This window comes from Pezoporus occidentalis, unplaced genomic scaffold, assembly GCF_034315485.1.
Source record: "Pezoporus occidentalis ecotype Australia unplaced genomic scaffold, CSIRO_AGI_Poc_V1 ctg88, whole genome shotgun sequence".
NCBI lineage: Eukaryota > Metazoa > Chordata > Aves > Psittaciformes > Psittacidae > Pezoporus > Pezoporus occidentalis.
The window spans coordinates 310416-333959 of NW_026916242.1; the positions used below are offsets into that span (position 1 = coordinate 310416).

General features: G+C 39.8%; 1 protein-coding gene across 3 annotated transcripts in view; it reads right to left on the reverse strand.

Annotated features, from left to right (window-relative positions):
• The window catches only part of MAP3K20 (mitogen-activated protein kinase kinase kinase 20), a 90668-nt gene that overhangs the window by 34861 nt on the left and 32263 nt on the right, over positions 1 to 23544 (reverse strand). For all 3 annotated transcript variants that reach the window (XM_062604816.1, XM_062604817.1, XM_062604818.1), the window contains exons 4-10: positions 21417 to 21518; positions 20588 to 20653; positions 19588 to 19616; positions 19347 to 19484; positions 13168 to 13254; positions 9505 to 9579; positions 4056 to 4162 (exon numbers count right to left, since the gene is read on the reverse strand). In XM_062604816.1, coding sequence (XP_062460800.1) covers positions 4056 to 4162; positions 9505 to 9579; positions 13168 to 13254; positions 19347 to 19484; positions 19588 to 19616; positions 20588 to 20653; positions 21417 to 21518 — 604 coding nt within the window. The remainder of the gene's footprint in view (positions 1 to 4055; positions 4163 to 9504; positions 9580 to 13167; positions 13255 to 19346; positions 19485 to 19587; positions 19617 to 20587; positions 20654 to 21416; positions 21519 to 23544) is intronic.

Consider the following 23544-nt stretch of genomic DNA (forward strand, 5'->3'; position numbering starts at 1 on the left):
TCTCCAAACATTCATTTTGCTAACATAAACCCCTTCTGACAGGCGCAACATATACTACACAATCTACTGTGGGAATTACAGCAATCTGAAGATGGTTACAAGTGCTGCTTTTCTTAGCTTGTCTCTCAACATCACTGCTACTTATATGCAACTCTATAATTTTTTTAATATGTAAATTAAGTTCTCTTTTAAATAACATTCTGCACTAGGAAAGTGCTGGTAACAATAGCTTTCTGTATGTCAAAAGTCAGTTTTGTGCTGTAATTACCTCTCTTCATTAGACACAAACTTCTCATAATAAAAGGTCAGTCTGTGAAAACAGTTGCATTTTGAAAAACAATTCCACTGTATAATAAAACTGTGTAATTAAAGAGAAAGCTACTGTACATTGCCCAGTTAATGAGTCTTACCTCATAAATGAGGCAGCTTGAAACATTATACATGGTAGGGCATGTGGATTTGTTTGCTTCTGTAGTTCTGCAGTCTGAGCTAACTGGCTTATTCTAGAATAATCTCATTCTGTGACATTGAAGAACGTACACTGTGTTATTAGAAACTATAATGATAAACAGTCACAGATAAACAAATGCCAGTCATTGTTTTTAATATGGCTAATAATCAGAATTGCTACTGATACACTAATAAAAGTATTGCTAATAGACTAGTTTAATCATTAGAACAGCCGCTCGTAGGGAAGAGGAAGGAAGGAGAAATGCAGTCAGTATATAAGACTAAATGCAGACAAATATGATCTCTCACTCAATTGGAACATCATTACTTCAACAGTAATTTTTTTCCTACTGTAATGAAAGTGACTTGAGAAAGAGCTCCAAAAAAAATCACAGAATATGAACTCAAACATGAGGCAGACCTGTGCAACTCAGTTGTCAGACAGCACCCCAACTCGATTCAATAATAAAAACATAAAGGGTAGAACAGTTTGGAAGACACTGAATTATTTCAAGGAAATGACAGAACAGGCAAGTTAAAACGTATTCTTTATATAAACATGAAGACCTGTAAATGTTGCAAATAAGACCACGCTGAAGATAGGTCAAAGTGTCATTTATCACCTCTGTCTGTCTTGCATGGATTCAGCCCACTCTCAGTTTTCACGACAGACAGAGACATTGAAGACTGGTTACTCACTACTAGAGATGCAAGTCTCTATAAGAAATGAACCTCACCTTGCCTCTTTTTAAGAGTGGGGAAAAAATGTAACCCTGGCTTATCTGAGCTTTGATATGCTTTGATAAGTGCAGCGTCCCTGTGAAAGTGCAGGATCTATATCACTAATTTGGAGGTCCCTCAAGGGAACAAGTGTAACCTTTGCTTTTTCCAAGCTCACCCTTCTCCAGGGCGATAGCCAGGCTTCATTAAAATTCCCTATTTCTTGGTAACACATCTCATTCTTTCCCTATTGTTGGTTTAACTATCTCTTTGCAAATCACGATGGGATAAAATATATGTAAAAAATAAAGCAATAAGTAAAAACAAAGACTTTACAATGCAGAAGTTAAACCACATTAAATTTCTATGCAGCTGTTCTCAGAAATGGTCTTAGTCTGTCTTAGTTAATCTCTTGGGATCACTTTATGCATAGAAGTCTTCCACCCACTTTAACTCGCATGTTTTTTTGCATACTTTCTGTTAATCTGCCTTACGCTTCATGAGTGCCGCATACAGACATGGCTTTCACATACATCAGGGATGGCAGCCCATACCAGAATTCAGGTAAGAGAGCATGCCTCTCACCCAGCTTGTAAGCAAGCCCCCACATGACCATGCTCTTTCTGCACTTTGTGCTTTCATTTTGACTTAATTCAGAAACCATCTTTGCTTTCAGGCAAATCGTGCCCCATCATGAATTTGTATTTTCTCTCTCGTATTTCCTTGTCTGCATGTTATTTATTCTTCCAAAACTAAAAAGCCAAATTTACCTTTAGCACAAGTCTGCATGGTAACAAGTTTTTCAGTGGCTTGATAGTGCCAAAGAACTTTTTGTTTCTACATGGCTTTTCGTTAACGCCTTGTTAGCCATTCCTCATCTGAGCAATGCAAGTACATCAAAATGAAATATGCCAGAAATCCCCAGGCTACCCTTGTCACTCTCTAAGAAATGGATGAATTTTGTAAAACAGAAGTTTAATGTTACCAAATGTCACTTAGCACAGCTTTTATTCTGCTGCACTGGCAAGATTTCAGAAGGTATTTGCTTTTCCTAAAGCAGTTTGAGTACTCCCAAAGTAACAAGCGATAGGACAAGAGAAAATGGGCTCAAGCTGTGCCAGAGAAGGTTTAGACTGGATATTTGGAAAAATTTCTTCACTGAAAGGGTAGTTAGGCATTGGTACAGACTGCCCAGGGCAGTGGTGGAATCACTGTCCCTGAAAGTGTTCAGAAACCATGTAGATGAGGCCCTCAGTGACCTGGTTTAGCTGTGGACTTGGCAGTCCTGGAATAATGGCTGGACTTGATGATTTTAAAGGTCTTTTCCAACCTAAACGATTCCGTGACTTTGCTCATCCTTTAAATAAATATTTTTACTATATAGGGGTGTATGAGAAACCCCTCACTGGGAGATATTTTTCTTCCAATCCTCCTGGTATTCTGTCTGCTGCCAAAATCACAACACGACGTCCAGCGTCTGCATCAATAACAGCGGCCAAGAAATCTGTTTTTATACTTTAAATACCCGACATCTATCCCAAGCCTTAGAATACGGGCCTGGGGAGCAAGAGGCCACACTGACGACCCACACTGAAATCCTTGTAAACACTTGAGAGCTCGGGAGCGGCAAGAGGAGGCACTGACCACAGCGGAACCTCGCAGCGCCGTCCGCAGGGCAACGGCGCCGAGCAGGGGGCAGCCCCGGCCCGGCGGCGGGGAGCGCAGGTGGGCGCGGTGGCCAGCAGGTGGCGCGCCGCTGCCGCCGCCGGGGCCCGAGACCGCGTGGCTGCCGCCGGCGTGCTGCTGAGTCAAGGCAGGAGCGGCCCCGGCCCCGGCTATTTATAGTCCCTCCATGTGACCGGGGGCCGCTCACTTTTTCCACTGGCCCGGTTAAAACTACATGTTTCGCTTTTCCAGGGAAGCCTGGGGAGGAAATGCGGGATGCTGGCTCTGAGACGAGCCCCACTTCCACGGGCTCTTCCCTGCCCTCCTGCGCTGGGGTTCTTCCATTCCTGCTCCGAGTACAGGCAGGGAACCGTCCTATATTTCTTCTCCCAGCTTATCTGGAGCAGGGCCAGTGCTGCTTAATATAGACTGAGCACGGGTAAAAATCTTCTGCCTATGCAGAGCTGTTGTCAATTTTCTTTTCCAAACAGAAGGCTGCAATGTGAAGCAGCGAGCTTCCTGACTGCCACACAGGCTTTGGGGACAGGGTTTTAAAGTTCTGTCACGTACCAAAACCAGGCTGAAGCTTTTACTGTAAAACAGTGCCACGTAATAGCATTTTCTCAAACCTGCTCTCCATTTATAATCACTTATGAATAAAAATTACTGTAGCAGTAGGTGCAGTCATATGCTCAAGCACGGCTTTGGCATACGTTGAATGCATGGACACAAAGTCAATGCAAAAGAGAGGATGCACAAAATGGCAGAACACATACAAATGAATACGAACTAAGGCTTGACTAGAAAATGTATCTTTTTATGCCCTTTATTTTTATTTTGTTGGGGTTTTTTAACATATGCCTACACACTTTCTATGAAACTTGCATCAAACATACCTGAGCTGTTTTGCCCTCACGCTGCTCACTGAAAACACGTAATTGGCTTTAAGATGTGAATCACAAAACCATAAATATCATGATACCTAAACCAGTGTAATAATAAATACAGGGTACAGCTAAGTGTATTGGCTCCTAATACAAGTTTCACAGCATTCTGAGCATTCCTGAAAAACAAGGTAAGTTACGTTCTAAAAATACCTCAAGCACAGATATTTTCTACCAATACATCATCGGAGTCTGATGTCTTTCTGAAAAGAATATGGACTCACACTATTTAAAAGGAAAACCACGTCATTTCATCTCGGGAAGAAGGAAACTTACCTCCACTCCGCCTTGTTATGCAGGAATGAGTTACACTGGTCTGGAAGATTACTGTCATTTGACATAGATTCCAGGATTGAAATGATCTGCTTGAATGATGGCCTTTTCTGAAGACAAAAAACAAACCCACAGCATTTGTATTCATACACTACTACTGTGCAAAATTACTTGCAGGAATTTTTCAATTAAAAGACTAGCAGTAACAGAAACTGGGATGCTGCTTTCTGAACACCACATCCTGCAAGAGGACCCTAAAGGTGTGAACTTTCTTTCTTTCTTTTTGTTCTTCCCACTGAAGAAAAGGTTCGTTTGGTGAGAGTCACTTAAACTAGTGGGACTCAAGCCTTAGCTCAGTCTCCCATACCTATCATTAAACCTGTTGGTATTCAGTAAGAGCATTAAACAACATTAGTAGGAGAAATAACCACCAAGATTCCTGATTCTAAAGTTTTCCTCAAGCTAAGAAGGAAAATACTGCCGAAAAGAGAAGGCTGGACCCATTAGCAACTTGTAATTAGACAGATGTCCTTTTACAGGTAGTAACCCACACTCTTTCATGTGTGAACAAGTATTTAGCTGCCCATCAAAAACGGGTTTCTGGCCACAGTTCCCCTCTTGCAGATGATGACAGACTTTCCAGAAAACATCTCACTTGGCCACTTCAGGAGCAGACAGGCAAGAAGTGAAGGCTGAGGTCAGACAAGGCTGTCTTGCTTGGCAGCTCAGCTCATGTCAGCGGTGCCTGTGCTCTTCTGTCCTGGGCTCACTGACTTAACTGATGGATGCTCTCCGTCCAGCACCCACTGTGCTCACTGGTCATGGACAGTGGTTAAAACTTCTCTGTATTTTCTACTTTCTCCTTAGTCCCAAAGGGAAGCTATGAAATAGGATAATAAGTGAAAACTGAAAAAGCCAGTTAAATGTGTCTCTTGAAAGAGCACTGACTCTGTTAGTCTGTTTGACAGACCTCAGACAAGGTTGAGACAAAAGGTTGAAACAAAACGTAGATACATAATAAGGGGATGATGCACATTCTCTCTCTATCCCGCCAGTAATTATACCATTTCTGCTAAAATTACAGATGCCGCAATTAAAACGTGCATTTTAATTTGGAAGCACAAAAACAATTAGGAACAATGCTGAGGTGTCTCTCCCTGGAAGATCCAAGTGATTTCCACATTATAAAAGAAAGACAATTTCTTTATTTTAAATGTCAAACAGCATGAAAATGTGTCAAATGCATAACAAAAAAAAAGACAAGCTCTCTTATACTGTAATGCTGCACTGTTCGGCTGTAACTGGCGGCTTTGTCTGTCATTTTTGGTCCATCTCCATGACTTGAGGCAACGGGCAGCTGGATAAGCTATGCAGATTTTCTTCACACAGACAGCACTTGCCCCAGCCATCATGTGCTTACACAATTTGGCCCCCAGACTAGTGTCCATGGACTGGCAACCTGGGTGAGCCAAGCAGCAGGTGCCTATTCAGCAGCACATTCCTTGCACTTGTTGATACAGTCCCAATGTGGAAACCTGCATTTATGGGGGGGCTGAGGGAGGCAGCAGTCTCCCCCCTATACGCATGATGCCACCAGACCTGCTACGGCTGAGAAACACGTTCTGAAAGAGCACCAACCTCCCTGGTCAGGGACTGTGCCATGCCAGGGGTACAGACCTCAAAATCCATCCCTGGCACCAACCAGAACAGAAAAATCTGGTGCAGTTTAGGGGCAGGAGAACCTTCCAACAGCCCTTCTTGTTGCTACAGCTGCATCTCCTGTAACCACCTCAGTGGGTGCAAACTGTTGAGGGGATTTCAAGACCATCCCAGATGATGAGGAGGGTGCCAGGCAAGAGACAGTGGTTCCCCACCAATACACCAGGATACTGCTACTGCTATGTACTCTCCAACAGACTGGCTGGTGTGTAATGTGCCTGTAATAAAGTAATTCTACCTTCAGGAAGAGATTAAGGGCAAACATCCCTATGCTGTATTAATCACAATGCTTTATGGCTTATTTAGGATTCTCTTATAAAACACTTCCATGAGTTTTGCTTGCTCCTTCTTTCTGGTGGGTGTACTGGAAAGGATAGGGCAGGGCCGACCCTAAGTGATACAGTCAACACTGAACTGGAGTGGAGACAATGACAGAAACCAGGGTTTTACTAAGCACAGGTGAAAGCACCAACTGACCTGGGAGACTCCTCAGCAACACAAACACTCTGGGTCCCACACTACAGGCAAAGGAGCTCTTGAGTTGTGCAACTTGAGCTGGAACAAAGCAGTCATGCTGTACTGACAAAGCCTGAACGTCTCCGGCTGTGCAATTTCTGTGAACAGCCACCAGCTACCCTGCCAGCTTTGTAGCTGCCAGATTTACAGGTACCAGCTTTCCCTGAAGGCAAAGCTGACAGGAAGACACAAGCCTGCTCTGCCATGTGGGTTTTGTTGGTTTCTTGCCCCTAGGCAAGGATAATTTCAGATTTAATACATGCACGCTAAGTGCAGTCTGACAGCTTGGTTAAAACTGGCAAGAAGCGACTGCTGAAACTGGAAGCCCAAGCTGAGCAGCTTTTTTTGAAAAAAGTCTTATTTTTGGTGGATGAGTGCCTAGCACTTTCTAGAAAGGCATCTCAAGTCAGTCCTTATGAGAGATGCTTAAAATATCGAGGCTTAAGTTGCCTTTGAAAACTGTTTCCCTTTATATCTGTGATGCCTCACACAAAAATCTTTAAAATATATGTCCCTCTAGAAATAATTCTGGCTAATGTTTTCAGCTGTTTCCTTCCACTGCACAAAACCAGGATATTTAATCCATATGCCTTTGCTTCCTTGCTGTCTCCTTGCTTCCAGGTTTCCGAATTCCATTAAAAGATTCAGTAATTTATAAACATTTTTGACGTTAAAGTGGGGATAAACTGAGTGAACAGATAAAATGAGAAAGAACCACTCACCTGTGTTTCAAAAGCAAGTATCCCCAGCAAACAAAGGCACCAGTGATGAGTGACCCTGTTTGCACAATTATCTAGTACCCAAGGAAAAGCAGCTTGTTTGGTAGGGATTTTAACATGTGGAAGTAGTTACCACAGAGATTGTTCTTTCATAATTACTGACTTAAAACAATTAGTAATTAACATTTTAGTAGAACACTTTGAACAGACTGGGTACTGTTTCTTTCAACTAGCAGAGTTTGAACTGTATAAAGACTACTATTACAAATTCTATGCTGAGCAATGCACTGTGGACACTTTTTGCCACATATGAAGAAATTCTTAAGAATTCAAAGCAAAGTTAATAACTCTGTCCATTCCCATGAGGAAGTTACAGTGTAAGCAGTGCTGCTCTGCAGCAGCTCTTAAAGTGCATTCCTTAGCCCTACAGTAAATGCACATCCCTCTTTTCTCAGGGGTAATCCACTAAAGATACTTCATGCTTTCTGTGGGCTAGAAGTGTGTACCTTAGCGATTGCTTTAGAGCAGCTGAGATCCTCAAGCTCACCCCTGCTTGACCTTCAGTAACTTATTCATGCATCAACTACCTGATTTTCTAAAGCTAATCCTGGCAAAAAGGAAACATTGCACAGAGCAGTATTTTAGAGGAGTGTGCTCCATCTTTTGGCTCATGCTGGCCACACAGCCTTTATCAAGGCATTCTGAGAGCTGCAAGTAGCAATCCTTCCCGAACGTGTGACAGAATAAGTCAGTCACATGCCTAAACTGTGACCAGAGATTACTCTATTTCAGTCATGTGAATAAAGCATTTATAATTGCTTAACAGAAGAGAAGCTGCATGAAAAAGTAGCAAAGAGCAGACTGCCAGGAAAACCCGTATAACATGAGATTCACTCTCTACACACATCAGAGACTCCTTTGGGAACAGTGCTCCGAGGAACCAGCCCACACCCAGGTGAATTATTCAGGCAGATAGAATTCAGCCTGCTGCTTGGGCATCCTTCTTCTAAAAAATGCAGATCCCTCCCTCTCCCTGAAAAACAGCAACAGCCTTCTGGACATGTATATGTGTGGCCAGAGCAAGGCAGAGGGCGAGCTGATCTAGTATGTGCTGCAGTTACAGAAAAGAAGCTCAAATAATTCTTATTCTGTGGTATTTGTTAGTGATACTGATGCTTGGGAGTACTTATTAAAGATACGCAGTTGCCACTGGAAAGTGCTTTTTAGTAATTACTGGCCTAGAACTTACACAGCCTATTTGTATATTCAAAGACCCAAAGCATTTTTCTCCTCTCCCTTTTGAGGAGAGATTAAAGATGGAGATAATAAGAGAATGGCATTTAAATGGGTGTTCACATAGAAAACACATGTTGATAATGGATCTCAGCCTTCTATATCCATTCTGTAGGAAAGCAACACCTCACTTAAAAACAAAGACATTTAAAAGAAAGAGACAAAGAGGGGAAATCTCCTTTCTCATGTTATTCTTCTATGGCTACTCTCTGGTGATAACAAGTTCTAGCTCTAGAGCATCTAAGGGCTATAATCTGTCTTGGGATAAGTCTTGGTCTCTCTGAAGTAGTAGCTAACTTTCTCCTGAGTTTAAAGGAATGAAGTTCTTCCTGGTGCCCTGACTTGAGAAAAAAAAAGCATAATTTTCTTTCCTTAACTATCCTTCGCTCTCTCAAATACCTTCATAGGCAAAGGAAATAGATGCTAATCCTTGTTAATACAGCTAGGATGCTCACAGGCTATTTCCAGACGTTTTTATATACACCAGGATGGAAGCAGAGTCCATTTAAAGAAGGTAACTCCCATAATCTACAAAAGCTTTTACTAAATACTCTCTTTAATTTCCTTTTCAGTTTATTCTTGCAGGGGCAGATTAATAGTGACAGTGGTTTGGCTCTTTAACTTGTATTTTTACTGTGTTTGCACAGTTAACCAGTACATTACAGTACTTCTATCATTATATTATTACAGTATAATAATTATAAAGCATATCATTCAAACAGAAAAGATTAGGAAAGGTTTAATGTTAATTTAGACTGCTGTTCCTACCCACATTTTATGGATTAACTTTACATGTTTTCAAGACAACGAAGGCATCAAAATTGGACCTTGAAATATGTGATGCTCACATACATCCAAGAAAGACTACTGAAAGAAAATAGAAAAGAACAATCTCTCTCTTGCTCCAAAATGATTACATCCTTGCTATCTCGCCTGTTTACTATCATTGTCTTTAGTTGTCAGGTAAGTTAATAGTAGCACAGTTAACTCTTGATTAAAAGAGAGAGACATTTAGGTATAAATATGTAAGCCCATTTAAGAAAAAAAAAAAGACATTCTCAACTATCTTTGTGAAGAAATGTGTCTATCAGTGTGCATCAATGGTCAGTTAGCATTGACCCACAAAGAAGCACTAACACACTCACCAAAACAAGGAGCAGGGTGGGAGTGGTGGTGGTATAAAAATCAAACACACATTAAATTACCTTTGAATCAGCATCCCAACATTGGTGCATCAGTTCTGCAAAACTTCTGGGACAACTGCTTGGAATGGTTAATCTCTAATGGAAAAAGAATGTACCAGTTATTGGAAGCATTTCACTTCAAGCTGCTACTAAAAGATTTCCTGTAAGAGCAATGGAATTAGAAGTAGTAAAACACTCTTTTTTAACACAATATAAAAACTGAGGATTGAAATATTAAAAAAATCAAATTACTAAACACTAGCAAGATACACAATTAATTGACCTATAAGGAAGGAATAGAACAAACACACAAATGTTGTTCCTTAAGAAAGCTTGGAGACAAAGAAGTAAAAACGAGTCAAACAGCTTTTAATACTAAAACATAATAGTTTGTGCAGGTCACTGCAGGCTATTCCAAGATGCCTGTCAAGATAGGTATAATGCATAGCCTGCATTAATTCCTTTCTCCCCCACAGATGATCCAGCTGTACAATACTATAATCACTTCTGATATAACAAATGGCTGAAATATATATTAAAATAAGGGAGTTACGAAGAGTTAAGTAAAGCTCTACATGACACAAGAGACTTCATGAGCCTGTGGTCAGAAGGATTAATGAGGACATGCAGATCTCAGAAAGCACTCAGAGAGCACAGTGAACTCATATAAATACTTCATAATGACTGAAGACAAGGAGTTGCTGGTTATAGCCAGAACCACTGACTACAGAGAATTAGTTTGAAGTTTGTTTGGTTTGCTTTGCTGCAAGTTTTAAACCATGAAAAGATTCACTCAGCTGTTCTTAGAGGACTTTTAGTTTAAAGACTCTGCCTCCAGACTGGAAAGCCTAAAAGCAAATCCCTTCCCATACACACACATACGGATACTGAAGCCTTTCCAGTTGATTTAAATGTGCATCCCAACAGCACTACACATATAAGGAGATGCCTCTGCTCTCACTAAGGCAGTTAAATGACTTCAGATGTTCATACTAAATTAAAAAATTACATTGATGAGAAACAGTTCCTCAGTGAAAGCGAGGCCAAATATAAGAGGGGTCAAGCTGGAAAAAAGGCTTCTTGTCCTGTAACAGGTGAGAACCAGGTATTACACTTGTGTTCAGACAAGCCTGCCAGGAAGACCCCTTGATCTGTCATACTGCTGCCATTTCAGAAGCAATGCAGGGCAAGTTGTGGCAAACTGTACCATTATACTATTGCAACTTGACCTGCAAAGCCTCACAAGCCACAGCAGCCAAAGTAAGAGTTAACAAATTCTGCTCCACAAGCATTTGAACACCACAAAAACATGAGATACAGCGCCAGGACACTGCAGGAATATGATTATTACAATAATCTAATACCTTAAGGTGCAAAGCTTTATGTGCAAGAAATACACAGAAATTTGTGCAATGCATAAACAAATTGTACTGGTGCTTGATCTCTGGTTAAATCATTAGCCTAAAAATACACTGGGTAGTCTTGCTACAGTATTTGTTTGTAACCCTCACTGTTACAGGAGGTGGAAAATCAGTTGGAGTCACCATTTATGTGTGTCTCACTTGCGCAGAATGTTATCTGTCATATCTGTAATATAGAGGTAGCAGGTTCCAAAAGTGTCATCTTATAATAAAGATGACGTTTCTCAGTAGTAATTTATTATGAGATCATGCCTAGCATAATCTGAACTCTCATGTTTCTTTTCTGTATTAAATATATAATTATATAGAAACTCTACCAGAATAAAAATAATACTTTGAAATTATGCAGAGAGTCAAAAAAGACCCATGCAGAATAATTAAAATACACTTCATTTGTTGGGCTGAGGCTTTGCAAAGGGGGATTTTTCACTCTATGCAATTACGGTTTGGCCTCAGTCCCACACTGATTTTAACAAGAGGTTTGCAGTGCAAAAAATTAAGGACTGGCTCAACAGTGATTGAAATCTGTTGCGAACTGGAACCATGCAACACCACCAATGTCAACAGATTGAACTGAGAGCAGAACAGGACCCTCACACTTGCTCTGGGACATAGAAACTATGAAGGAAAATCGCAAAAGCTGACTTTTACAAGGCTTATGCTTGGTGTGTTCCCTAAGTCATGGCCAGGAAAAAACCAAACAACTATGTAAGTGCTAATGCCCCCTAAGCTCCCTGGCACCCTTCCAATGAAGATGGTAGCAAGAGACTAGTGGTACCTGGCTGACAAAAGGCTGTCTCTGAAAATGTTACCCCTTAGGTTTCTTCAGCCATGAGTAAAATAGTTGTCATGTCCACATTCTGTTCATATTGCATTTTACACAGTTCCTTGATCCAGAAAACTGTAGAGAAATGTGTACTGTACCCTCTGACATCTTTCAGAGTATGACTACACCTCTTTATAACACTCCCAATGCTACTCTGCACTACTTACATAAAACTGCACGTGGTAGGCATAGGAAACAAATACTGTTGATGGAAGGCTTTATGGTTTCTCCTTCAAAATGAGGTATGAGCCTTTTCCTAAACTAGGAGAAAGTGCCTCTTTGTGCCTCCTGCTCTGATAAATGCTGTAGAAGACCACATTCATAGTCCTCAGCTGTTGGGATAGCCCTTCCAACTAATCAGTACATCACAGTATCAGTCACTGGAATTAATCGAGTCCTCCAATAGAAGAAAAACCAGGGGGGTGGGGTGGGGTGTGAAAAAAAACAATAAAAAATATTAAACTAAGAGGAGGAAACCTAACTCTTCTGTTTAACTCTGAAACATTTCTGAGAAACAGTTTATGTAGAATAATAGGAATCTGTATTGTACAGCCACTGCCTCACCATTGTAATGTTTCCCAAGCTTCCACTGTGTCTAGATAGAGGAGGTTTCATCTTTGTGGAGGATTTCCATGCTTGTCTGTGTGTGGTACAGTCACAACTTTAAATGTTTTTTAAATGTAGTTACTGTCTTTGATATCAAGGGACTACGTGTTCAGATATAGGCTCACATGTCCAACTAACTGAAAGCCTCAATTTGTGAGAAGAAGAAAAGCGAGGCTGGGGACACTGTACAAACGGTGTTTACACCACTGAAGTGCTTTTGAAATGGAAAGACTCTGCATGAGGAGGCTTGCAGCTATGCCACAGCCTTGCTGATACCAGTGAGGAGCTCATCTTCAATGTAGTGTTGAACGTAGGTGGCAAAACTGTAATTTCTCTCTTTTTTTAAAACTATTTTTTCTTCTTTTATTTTTGAAATTTTCATCTAAGCGGCAGTTTCTTGTACTATAGTGACTCCTGCTGGGAGAGTTAAGTTGAAGTAGCTGAAGGTCTCTTACAGATATATCAACTCCCGGCCAGTAAAAAGATGTCCTAAACGCAGGAGATGGAGTTAAACTGTTCCCCTACCTTGGACGCAATGGCTTCTTTCATCACTAAGAACAAACCCCTAGGTTTTACAATTGAGACTGAGAAACTAGTACAGTACTTGTACAATTTTTGATCTACAGCATCACGACGTGAAGCTGCAACAATTAGATGTAAAGGGTCCATTCATGAGGAATAACATCACTTTGACCCTTTGTGTTAGCTCCTACTGCTAATCTTTCCATACGCGTGAACTTACTTTCAATTTGAAGAAGATGAAAAAGTCTTTTGCAAAACCCCAATACTGTTTTCTGATCTATGTACCTGAATGTAGAAACGTAGTCTTACCTCGTTTTTTTCCACTACAAGCCAAGCTACTTGTAATCCTTCCAAGCCTTTAAAGGGGACCTCCCTTGTTAGCATCTCCCAGAGAACCTGGAACAGAAAAAAAGAAAAGAATTTTTATTTCTGTACTTTGTATTTTAAATACATTATTAAACCTTGATACAGCACTATTCTGTATCCAATTATCAGGCAACCAGTTTCCATTTGCAGGAACTTGGGCCAGTGTTTGTGTGCAAGATCCTCTCACTAAATTAATTTGAATGTTTCCGCTTTTTCCTCCACAGAAAAAATGAGATGAAAAACTGGGTTGTGTGGGGTGTAATGCCTGCAATTTTGTGAGAGCCATGGAAAATGCTTTTTACTTTCTTTGCACACTATTAAGTTCACATGTGGCTGTTGAAACTTGGGAAGACAATGAATTCCTCCTCTCCTTCTAAGCCCCAATAGACACATCTTTGCTTTGTAGTCATTTTGCATTTAAAAATATTTCTATATGATTGCAACTAGTGTTTCTCAGTAGTCAGAATATGATCCAAAAGGTATTCTGCTCCTATGGTATGCATATGAAAACATTAAATATAATTTTCCAAGCAAAACTGTAATTGCTTATCTCAAAGTATGCAATTATGTTAACCTCACCATATAGAAAATTACTTGGTTCTCCTCAATATCTTATAAACACGCTGCCCTTAAATAGGGAATGCTCTCCTATTTCACGTGCCTTTAGCATTTTGGTAGCACAGTATCCAGGAATCTAAGCTACTCTGTAGAAAAGAGTTTGGCATCACCCAAAAGGCTTCAAGTCAATGAATCCAACTTGTTTTTCTGCCATTGGGACTACATACAGGAGTTCAACCAAATTAACAGGCACTTTGTACCTTCACTTGAATATGTCTCTTTATTCCCCCCCCCTTTATTTTTTTTTAAATCAGAACCTTTCTATACTTATCATTACAAATACCTACATACAGACTTTTTCTTCTGCTCATATACTAAGCATAACACCAGAAAAGACATTATTTATGACATTATTTATGTAGGATCTGACCAAATGCATTACGATTCTTATACAAGACTCTATATCCAAGTCTCTACATCCTCACTATTTGGGTTAGCACCAGGCTTATTCCAGCTATATCATATTGAATGGATTCTGGCCAGCTAGGAAAGAAAATGCAAGAATATTGGCAGATGCAGCTCAAGCAGAAAAAAATGCAGAGTTGGGCATTTAATCAAATGAACAGGGTACTACATGAGTAGACCTATTTGACTAATTCTGTTTGAGTCAAAAGACTGATTAGTAAAGGTAAAGGTATCTTGGCAAAATAAGTAAAAGGTCAGTTCTCCTGAGAATAAGACAAATATGGGGAAAGCTATCATAGAGGTATTCAACTACACTGTTTGTCTCAGTTCATTCCTTTTAGAAGGAAAAAAGGCACCTCAATTTGTAATGCCAATTATCACCTCTCTACCGGTAGAGAAGGAAATTTAACTGCAAGAGAAGGAAATAGTTTGGCCGTTCCATGTACTTCAGACAAAAAAACAGTGTACAAAACAGCCAGTTTAAAATAAAAGCATCTGGACCAAATCTAACTTAGAGTTTAACAGCCTTGAAGAACCACATCATCTGTGTGGCTGTACCATGAAACCACAGAGAAGAAACTCAAGTCTGAACATCAGACAGAGCAGTATCTAAATACATCTTCAAGCAAAGAACATAATGAAATAGGAGTTAAATGTATCCAAAAGCCCTGAGCTGGAAAACTCTACTGGTCTGCTATCTCTCTTTCAGAAAACTGTAAATATTAAGGGTTGTCTTGTTTCATTCATGCACACAAGTTTGTGCAGAACATTTTGCATTGAATTCCTTTATCATGACACCTTTAGTGTTTATTTTAACGGCCTGTACAGATCACTGCCTTCCTAAACCAAGAGTGCTAGTTTAAAACACTTCAAGACTTCACATAGTTCAAAAGAAAAACAGCAATCTGACACAATATGAAGAGTTTTTCTTAATGGATTATTTTTTACCAATAGTAGAAGAAAGTAAAAGATACAAAAATGGGATGTCAGAAATCCTTGTATTTAATTGTATGGGTTTAGAAAATATTCTAATAACAATGCGAACTTTGTATTTGGGCCAATGGTACAGATAAAGCCTTTCTGTCTGTCGTTTAAGCCCAGCCAGCAACTAAGTACCACCACCACCATGTCTCTTACATTCAGTTTTATAGGAGCTTTAACCCCATCTCATGAATTAGCTACCCTGAATCATCAGCTAAGGTGGATGATTGCATTATCAGACTTTTAAAAAAGGAGCAAATGGGTATCTTCTATATTCCCATTTGACTTTTCCTATTCCCAGGGTCATTCAGCAGCAGAAATATCATTTCAACCCAACTTACTCCAGCCTCTCTGTTGCAAGATATACTCTGTTCATTTTTAGAGCTGGCTCCCCAGCTCACCTCACATGGAAATCAATCTATCCTCCATTTCTGGTGTAATTTAATTGAGACTGATATTTTCCCTCCCATCTCAGATGGTAAGGATCACCTGCTTCCCTGATCACATCACATCCCTATGATGACAAACAGCAGGTGCTCACAGAGAAACATCCAAGCTAGATACAATGATGGAAAACAAAGCAAGATCATTTAATGTACAGGTTTGTAAGCTGTGGCCTCTCAAGATGCTGGGCTTCTCTTTACACACAGAGAAACAGAGAGACAAATGTATGAATATTCATGCTATACATGAAGCCAAGAAGAAGAATTAAATGGTCTTCAGAAAAAGCTTATACCCACACTTCTCTCAGCTCAGCTGTGCAATTCAATTCTTACCCTCTCAACTATGTGACAATAACCAAAAGGAAAAAAAACACCCAAACCAACAAAACCACCGCACCCCCACCCCAGTGCAAAGTCAATAAAGATTCAAAGTACGATATAAGAGAGGGAACATCCAAATGAGTAACTTCAGGAAACACTCTGAACATCTTCACTGAGAAAAGGAAATATTTTCTCAGTAGGAAAGTGTTCACAGATGAGGGTCAGGAGCCACAAAATTAGCAGAAGTACAGCATGAGCAGAAAGTGTTGCACTCTTAAGAGGTACTGCCCTTAGGCATCAAAATTAGGTCAGTCTTCTCTGCATCGATCCAAGTGGAAGTTAAAGATCCCATAATTCTTTTCAAAAAGAGTAAGGGATAACCCCTGGGGCTGGCCAACATTCCCTCTATAAATAACGTATGTTCTCATAGCTAAAGCAATGTATGAGCTATTGCTAGGAGCATAACAGCTGCTACATTTAAAGGGAGTCTCTATGCTACCAATAGCCAACTAATGGTTTTACTTTTTGTTCTTTTAAGTGTTAAAATAGTTCAGCTGCATTACATAAGCTTTCTACAATTAAACACATTTATACTGATACACAAACACGCACTGCAGTTTTGTTTTGCAGTGCACGACAATTTTGCCAGCGTATTTTGACCATATATCTTCATGATTTCAAGACAGCTTTTAGAGCGAACATTATCATTCCACACACACTTTCCTATCTGGAAGAGATATAAAAGGAATCATTTTTGAGCAACATACACAATGACATGTGAGTCCATTTCTGGGTTGATCACTTGAACACTTGGTGTCTGTTGTTTAGAGTATGGATTTGCAAATGGTTTAAAAAAGAGAATCACTGCATGGCTGAACTAAAGTGTAAGACGTGTCTTCGTGTTGTAATAAATCTGGAACATTTAGCTTTAACATTTCATGGCAGTATTACAAATTATTTACTATATATCTCAACGAGAATATATGGACCTGTTTAACTATTCATGAAGAGCAGGACGAATTAATCCGAATGTTAGCTATAAGCATCTGCGCAACTGTTCAGAAAGAGGAAAATTCATTTCAGCTGAGGAGCAATTCAGACCTACGAGGCTGCAGAAGGACTTGGACGCTTCATGGAAAAAAGCCCTTGCACACCTTAAGCAGAATATTTAACATCACAGACTGGTTTGGAGAAAGAAAAGCCAGTCAGGAAAAAAAGACAGCAGAAAAGATATTAAAGACAACCATGGGAAAGGCAACATATGTTGCAAACAGAGTATCTATTCCTAGCATCTTACTAGTTTACATTTGAAAGGATTCTGTTCTTTGTTAACAGGACTTTAACTGAAGAAAAGCAGATTTGTCTCTCTAGCACAAAAGCTGCTGGTAAGTGTTATACTTTGAAAATAGATTCTTTAAATTTTGTTTTCTTAGATGATAATAATTTGAAGAAACAAAAATACTAAGATTTTTCTGTTTTCTAGCTAATTCTCTGGCAGTCTAACACTTATTATAGGGAGATTCCAACTTTCAATGTTATATTCGCACAATTTCTTGCTGGTATAACCCCATTATGTCTCATCAACAGAGAACTTGGGCTACTGCCATTCTTCATTTCTACCCCTGTATCTCCTCAACGATGGTGTTCCAAGACTGGAGTTATAAAAAGACAAATTCATTCCTAACTGCTTATGAATTCGTAAGTTTTTACCCACAGTAGAATACATTAGTTCAAAACCAATATACTAAAAAATGTGGGTCAAATATTATTAGGCATACTAAAGTAGCACTATACACACATAACAGCATTAAAATATTCTAGTAATACTGAGCTGTTTTCATGTGAGGGCAGTTGAGTTTTACTTCCAAGCACAGAGCTGTCAAAGGATCCTTACTTTCTGGACACGGAAAAATAAACTATGTGTGACATACTGTTCCCAAGGCTCTGTTAATACTTGACAGGATAAGATACTAAACAATTTCTTACCTTCTCCCACTTCTAGAACATTACTTAAAGTCAGTTCACATCAAGATAACTATGTGAGCAGTTTGAACTCTAAGACCATGTTTGGAATTTCTCCTCTAACGTTTTTGCTTTGTTTTGAAACTGGAATGTTGCCCTTCAGTGGATAATATGTGAGTGCTTCCAGTAACAGTTTACATTAACATTTACATTTGTTAGCTTATGTTCTCTTACTGTTTGTGACCCAGTTCAGTTAAGCAAGCAAGCATTTTGAATCTGCCAATACAGGCTTTTTCTCCCTCCTTGCAAACCTTTCATTTGTAAGCAGTGGCATATCATTTCTCTTTTTGCTTTTCTCTTCACTATAAACAACCATTTGGCAACAAGTTTAAATCATCTTCCACTGGGACATCAGCTTACCTATGTACAGCCACAGGTGCTAGCTTAAAACCATAGTGTCAGCCCACATGTATCTCCCCCCATCCCTTAAAGAGAAAGAGGCAAAGCTTGACAGGTACTGAAAGAACTCCTTCCTCATTCTGCCACCCACCATTGAATCCAAACCCCAAAATAGTTAATACTCAGATATGCATGGAAACTACAATCCCAACTACAATCCTTTCCTTCACCTCCCCACCCCCAAAAAAAAGTATTCATTACTATTCTCTGTCAGAGAAAGGCTATGGGGCTAGGCATACAATTGGTCTGCTCACAGTAGGGCTGTTTCTAGCCTATTTTGTATTGCAGAGCAAAGCCAAACGAGGATTTAACTGTGGACGAGTGAAATAAGTGACATTACTGTACCTGCAAACCTGACATTTTGACGAACTATAACTGATTGTTCCCCCTTCAGAAAAATAGCACATCAGTGCTGGTCTTTCTAGATTTTCAGATGAGGCCTCTACCTACACAAGGGGTGCAGTCTCTATTCTCACAACTAATGATAGCAGGGTTTTTTAAACAATAAAGCATGGAGAAGCAGTTTACTTTTCAGTAACACTCCATTTTATGGAAAGTGGAATCCTAATAATTTCATCCTGTTACACACCTATCGCAAGACAACCCTTTTCTGTTCCACTAAAAAATGACAGGTGTAGATTTATGATGCAGATTGTTCAGTGGCTCCTGCAAACCTTCAGACATATGCTGAATACCTGAGGTAAAGCATGCACTTCCCACACTGGCATGCTGCTAATCTAATCAGATAAGGATCTTACTGGGCAAGGCACTGTTCTTCCTTTCGCTTTCAAGAATGTAATTTTAAATTATGGCTCAGTCTTTTAAAAGAGTGTGGTATTTTTTGTTGTTCTTTAGAATTGTTGCTCTTACATCACACAAATTCTGTCACACTAGAGAGCCGCTACTAGACACAGGGAAATGAGAGGCACTCACCACTCCATAAGAGTATGTGTCACATGTTTCAGACACTGGGAGACTTTGGATAACTTCTGGGGCCATCCATGGAAAAGTGCCCACTAATGACATGTGTGTTGTATGGGAGTGGAACCTTGAGGCACCAAAATCACAGATCTGGCAAAAAAACAAACAGATATTAGAGTTTCAATGTCATTTACTAGGCATCAAAATACTGAGTCAAGCAGCATCTCTCCACAAATAATTAATGTGTTCATACCTTTAATACACCATCGGCAGCTATAACAACTGAAAATGAAAAAACAATAGGTTACAAGAATGCTATTAGAAACAAAGACAAAACATTTTCACAGCAAAAGGCTTTGGTTTTTATCAAGAAAAATTATCCTACAGTGAGCCAGCGCTTGAACGTGCACATATGCACGATTGTCCTGGCTTCTTTAAATGGCTTTAGATAATGTTTGCTGAATACCTGCAAGCCTCTGAACAAATGCAAAACCTTTCAGACCTTACTGAGTTCAAAGAGAGCAACATGACTATTGCTGAAATACAGATAAACTCCACCCTCCCCAATGTAGTTATGCTTAACAAGAAACTCTCTGAAAGATTCATTAATAAAAGGAGAAAACTTACAACTGTGGTGAGATCTAGACATTTCTGGACTATAATCTCCCCATGTGCATGACTAAAATCTGTTTCCCTCCTATCCCACTACCAGTAGTCAGAAAAGTTTCAGTTAAAAGGCAATTTAAAGCAAATTTCATAAATGGTTGTCAACCACCAAGTGCAAACTAACTAGTGCAGTTCCACACTGCATATTACTCAAAAGCACGACTATCTGCCAAACATCAAAACAGGCCATAGTAAAGACAAGATTTTCAGATAAGAAATAATAGGCCTTATCCAGTCTATTTTGTCTGGTGTCTACCAGCCTTTCCCGGTACTCATCCTTTCCAAACAGAAAAATGAAGCGAGGAGTGCCCACGCAACGTCTGACAGATGGTAAGATGGGTACAATCATGATCAACAGGACACTACCTGAAAGAGCACTCCACAGTGCTCTGAAGGACTCCAGGGACTATAATAAATCTCAGACAGGTGCAGGATTTGGAGGAGTCAACAGGGCTTTCTCGGCTTCAACAAGAGCAGCTTTATGACAGCCAGTGCATTAGTTCTACTTGTTCACAAAGCTCAGGTACAGATTTAAATGCTACATTAACAAGTAAAAGCAGAGTGTTTTCAGTGTTTTGCTACTTTACCATTCCTGGACTTCAGATCCCTGTGGATTACTTTGACTGGAGCTTCCATGTGTAAATAGTGCATTCCTACACAAAACAAGGGAACAATCTTGTTAGGCAGGCTGTGCATGGCCATCATGTGTCAGTAGTCATATTTTCTGGTTCCCACTAATTGCACTCATTATGAATTGGCATACCTGTATGCCATGTTGACATGCTGCAGAAGAAGCAAAGCTTCCCATAATCTACTTTGAATAAAAATACTAAGCAAAGCTTATATATTATTCAGAGAATCTACATGGGCAATGTTTATGCTTTTTAATATCTTATTTAGTGTAAGGTGATGTCTACACAGGGAACCCAAGATGTTAATTTACTGTTTGTTCATTAGTCTACACTAATTCTTGTGTAGTCACAAAGAACACAATGGATAAAACAACTTGTTTTGCATTTTTATATGGAGAATTTCAGTATGTTTGCTGAGAATAAGCCCTTAGCTTCCTTAAACATCTCAATTCAAATCAAATATAAGGATAATTACGCACTTTCCCTCATAATTACTCTACATCAGCAAAATTATCCTCTAGGGACTTAGGGGCAAACCAGAAGTAAAACTGGCTCACAGAAGCCATTTTCATTCCATAAATTATTCTGGATTGATAATAACCAAGGAACATATTAAAAGACGCTGTGACTGGGGTTTCTTTTTTTTTTTTTACATATGGTTGGTTGACTTTTTTGTTAATTTGAGCAAGTACAGGAAGGCTTTCCTGACTTCATAAGGAAAGCATCTCCAGCTGTGCACTTTGCTGGCTGTGTGGGCTAATTATGCACCGCTCCTCTTGCTTACCTTTAGCTATGTCAGTTGCCCAGGTCATGATATGATCCATATCCATCTCTTCACTTTTGTTACTATTAATGTAATCAAACAGTGAGCCAGCAGAAGCATACTCTGTTAAAAAACAACAACAAACAATCTCAAGAGACATTTTAAAACACTGCACCTCAACTGAAAGTTCTACTGAAAACTGTGCCAGTTCCAGAAAGCAGTCAACCTCTGGCTTAATGACAAAGAATTTAGGTTCAGCAGCTAATACTATTAGTAGTGTAGTAAGAGAGTTGTAGATTGTTCTGATTATCTCAACACGATCTACTACTAAGGGAAACAAAAAAGCAAAAGATACAATCATATGTATGATGCACTAAAATGAGAAGGCGTTAGAAAGGTCTGGCATTAGAAAGCTCAGGCAAAGCAGTTCAAATTCCACAGTAAAACGTTCTGGATGTTCCCTGTTCAGGATCAACAGACCTTTTTCTCAACTCCTCTCAACTACACCTACAACAAGCACACAGCAGGATTATATGAGAACAAACAAGGGCTTTTTTGGGCTGTTGGTGTTTGCAAGTGTGGCAGATGGCATTCAGTCCAACTGTCAGAGCTCATGGGGCTGAGAGCTGGCATAGCAAGCACCGTATAAATGACGCTCCATAACAAAGGATAATCGTTATTTATAAAACCAGGTGTTAAATGTATGATGTTCTGTTAGGAAGAAAAGGTTTGCAAGTAGAAGGCGAAATTAAAATTCTATTTCCCCATGGAAGAACAGAATAGCTGATCTTTTGTTCATGAAAATATAGAAGGATGAAACTAGAGGTCTAACCCTGAGGTAAGCAGGCCAGAATGCCATGTACTGCAGGTCATGTTCATCAGTTTAAAGGCTGTATCTCCTCTTCTTAGTATTTATTAAAGCTTTCTGCTTATTTAGTATTCATTCACGTTTCACCAAAAACACAACAGGAGATTCACGAGTTGAAGCAGCTGATACATCTTGTTGTATCTGGCTGCCAAGACAGAGCAGACATGCGCTGCCCCATGACCCAAGTAGCACAAAGACCAGAGGGATACAAGGAGCAACATCAAGCTTTTTGTCCCTCTCTCCCAAGGCTATTCAGTGTGCTTCTTCAGCAGAATTTAGAACCTTCTTACAACACTCACAAAGTCTTCATACCCAAGGTGGCAAACCAGCTGTTACACAATTGCAGTGCTTAATTTCAGCCATTTCAAAGAGGCCACAAAATAATTCCCTCTATGACTACATAAAATATATCCAAGTTGCTGTTAATAATAATACCAATCATGATATTAAATCATTTGGAATGATATATAATGAGCTAAATGCATAAAAGCCAAACATTGCTCCTCATCAAGAAAATCAAAACCCTTGGGAAACAGCTGTGTAGGGAAGGAAACTCTGGGCTGAGACTGAATTTGCAGCCTAGAACATGGCAGGCCATTGAGAAGATTCCAGCACTAAATAAAAGGAAAGAGGAAGAAAACAGAAAGTCCCTTGGAAGTAAACACTCTAGTGGCAAGTTAGGTTTGGATCATTACTGCAGGACTTCCTGCTGAAGGGAGCCTCTGCAGGAGACAGAAGCATCACTTCTGATGTCACCGAAAGAGGAGTAAGCTGCTGACCTGCACATTTCCGCAATTAAAACATCAGCTTTTTTTACCCATGATGTCATCATCTGTCTTATAAATGGATTCTTCAGGAATAGGTTGGCTGCACGCTTTGCATGCCTTTACAATGCATAAGTTGATCCACCAGGGTCAGGGACAATTCACCTCCCCAGGCACTTTGCCACTGTGTGAACGGAGGCAAGCAAGCTTCAATTTTTTAGTATTTCTTCTACGTATTTACTGTGCTTCAGGTTTTTAACAGGAGCTTATGATTTGGAAATCATATTACAGGGATAACTTTCTGTCAATAACAGAAAAGAAGTATTTGTTTTAGGAATAAAAGCTCTGAATGCCTGACTGGACCCACCCTGTGATGGGCTGTAGGATACACCATATGATTCAGTGCAGACAGGGGGCACAGGCTCCAAGAACCTTTGGGGAGGAGGCAGCTGTGGTCATAAAACAGATCTGAAAGACATCAAGATTGCTGTTGACAGAGACAGCAGTGACATCTTGA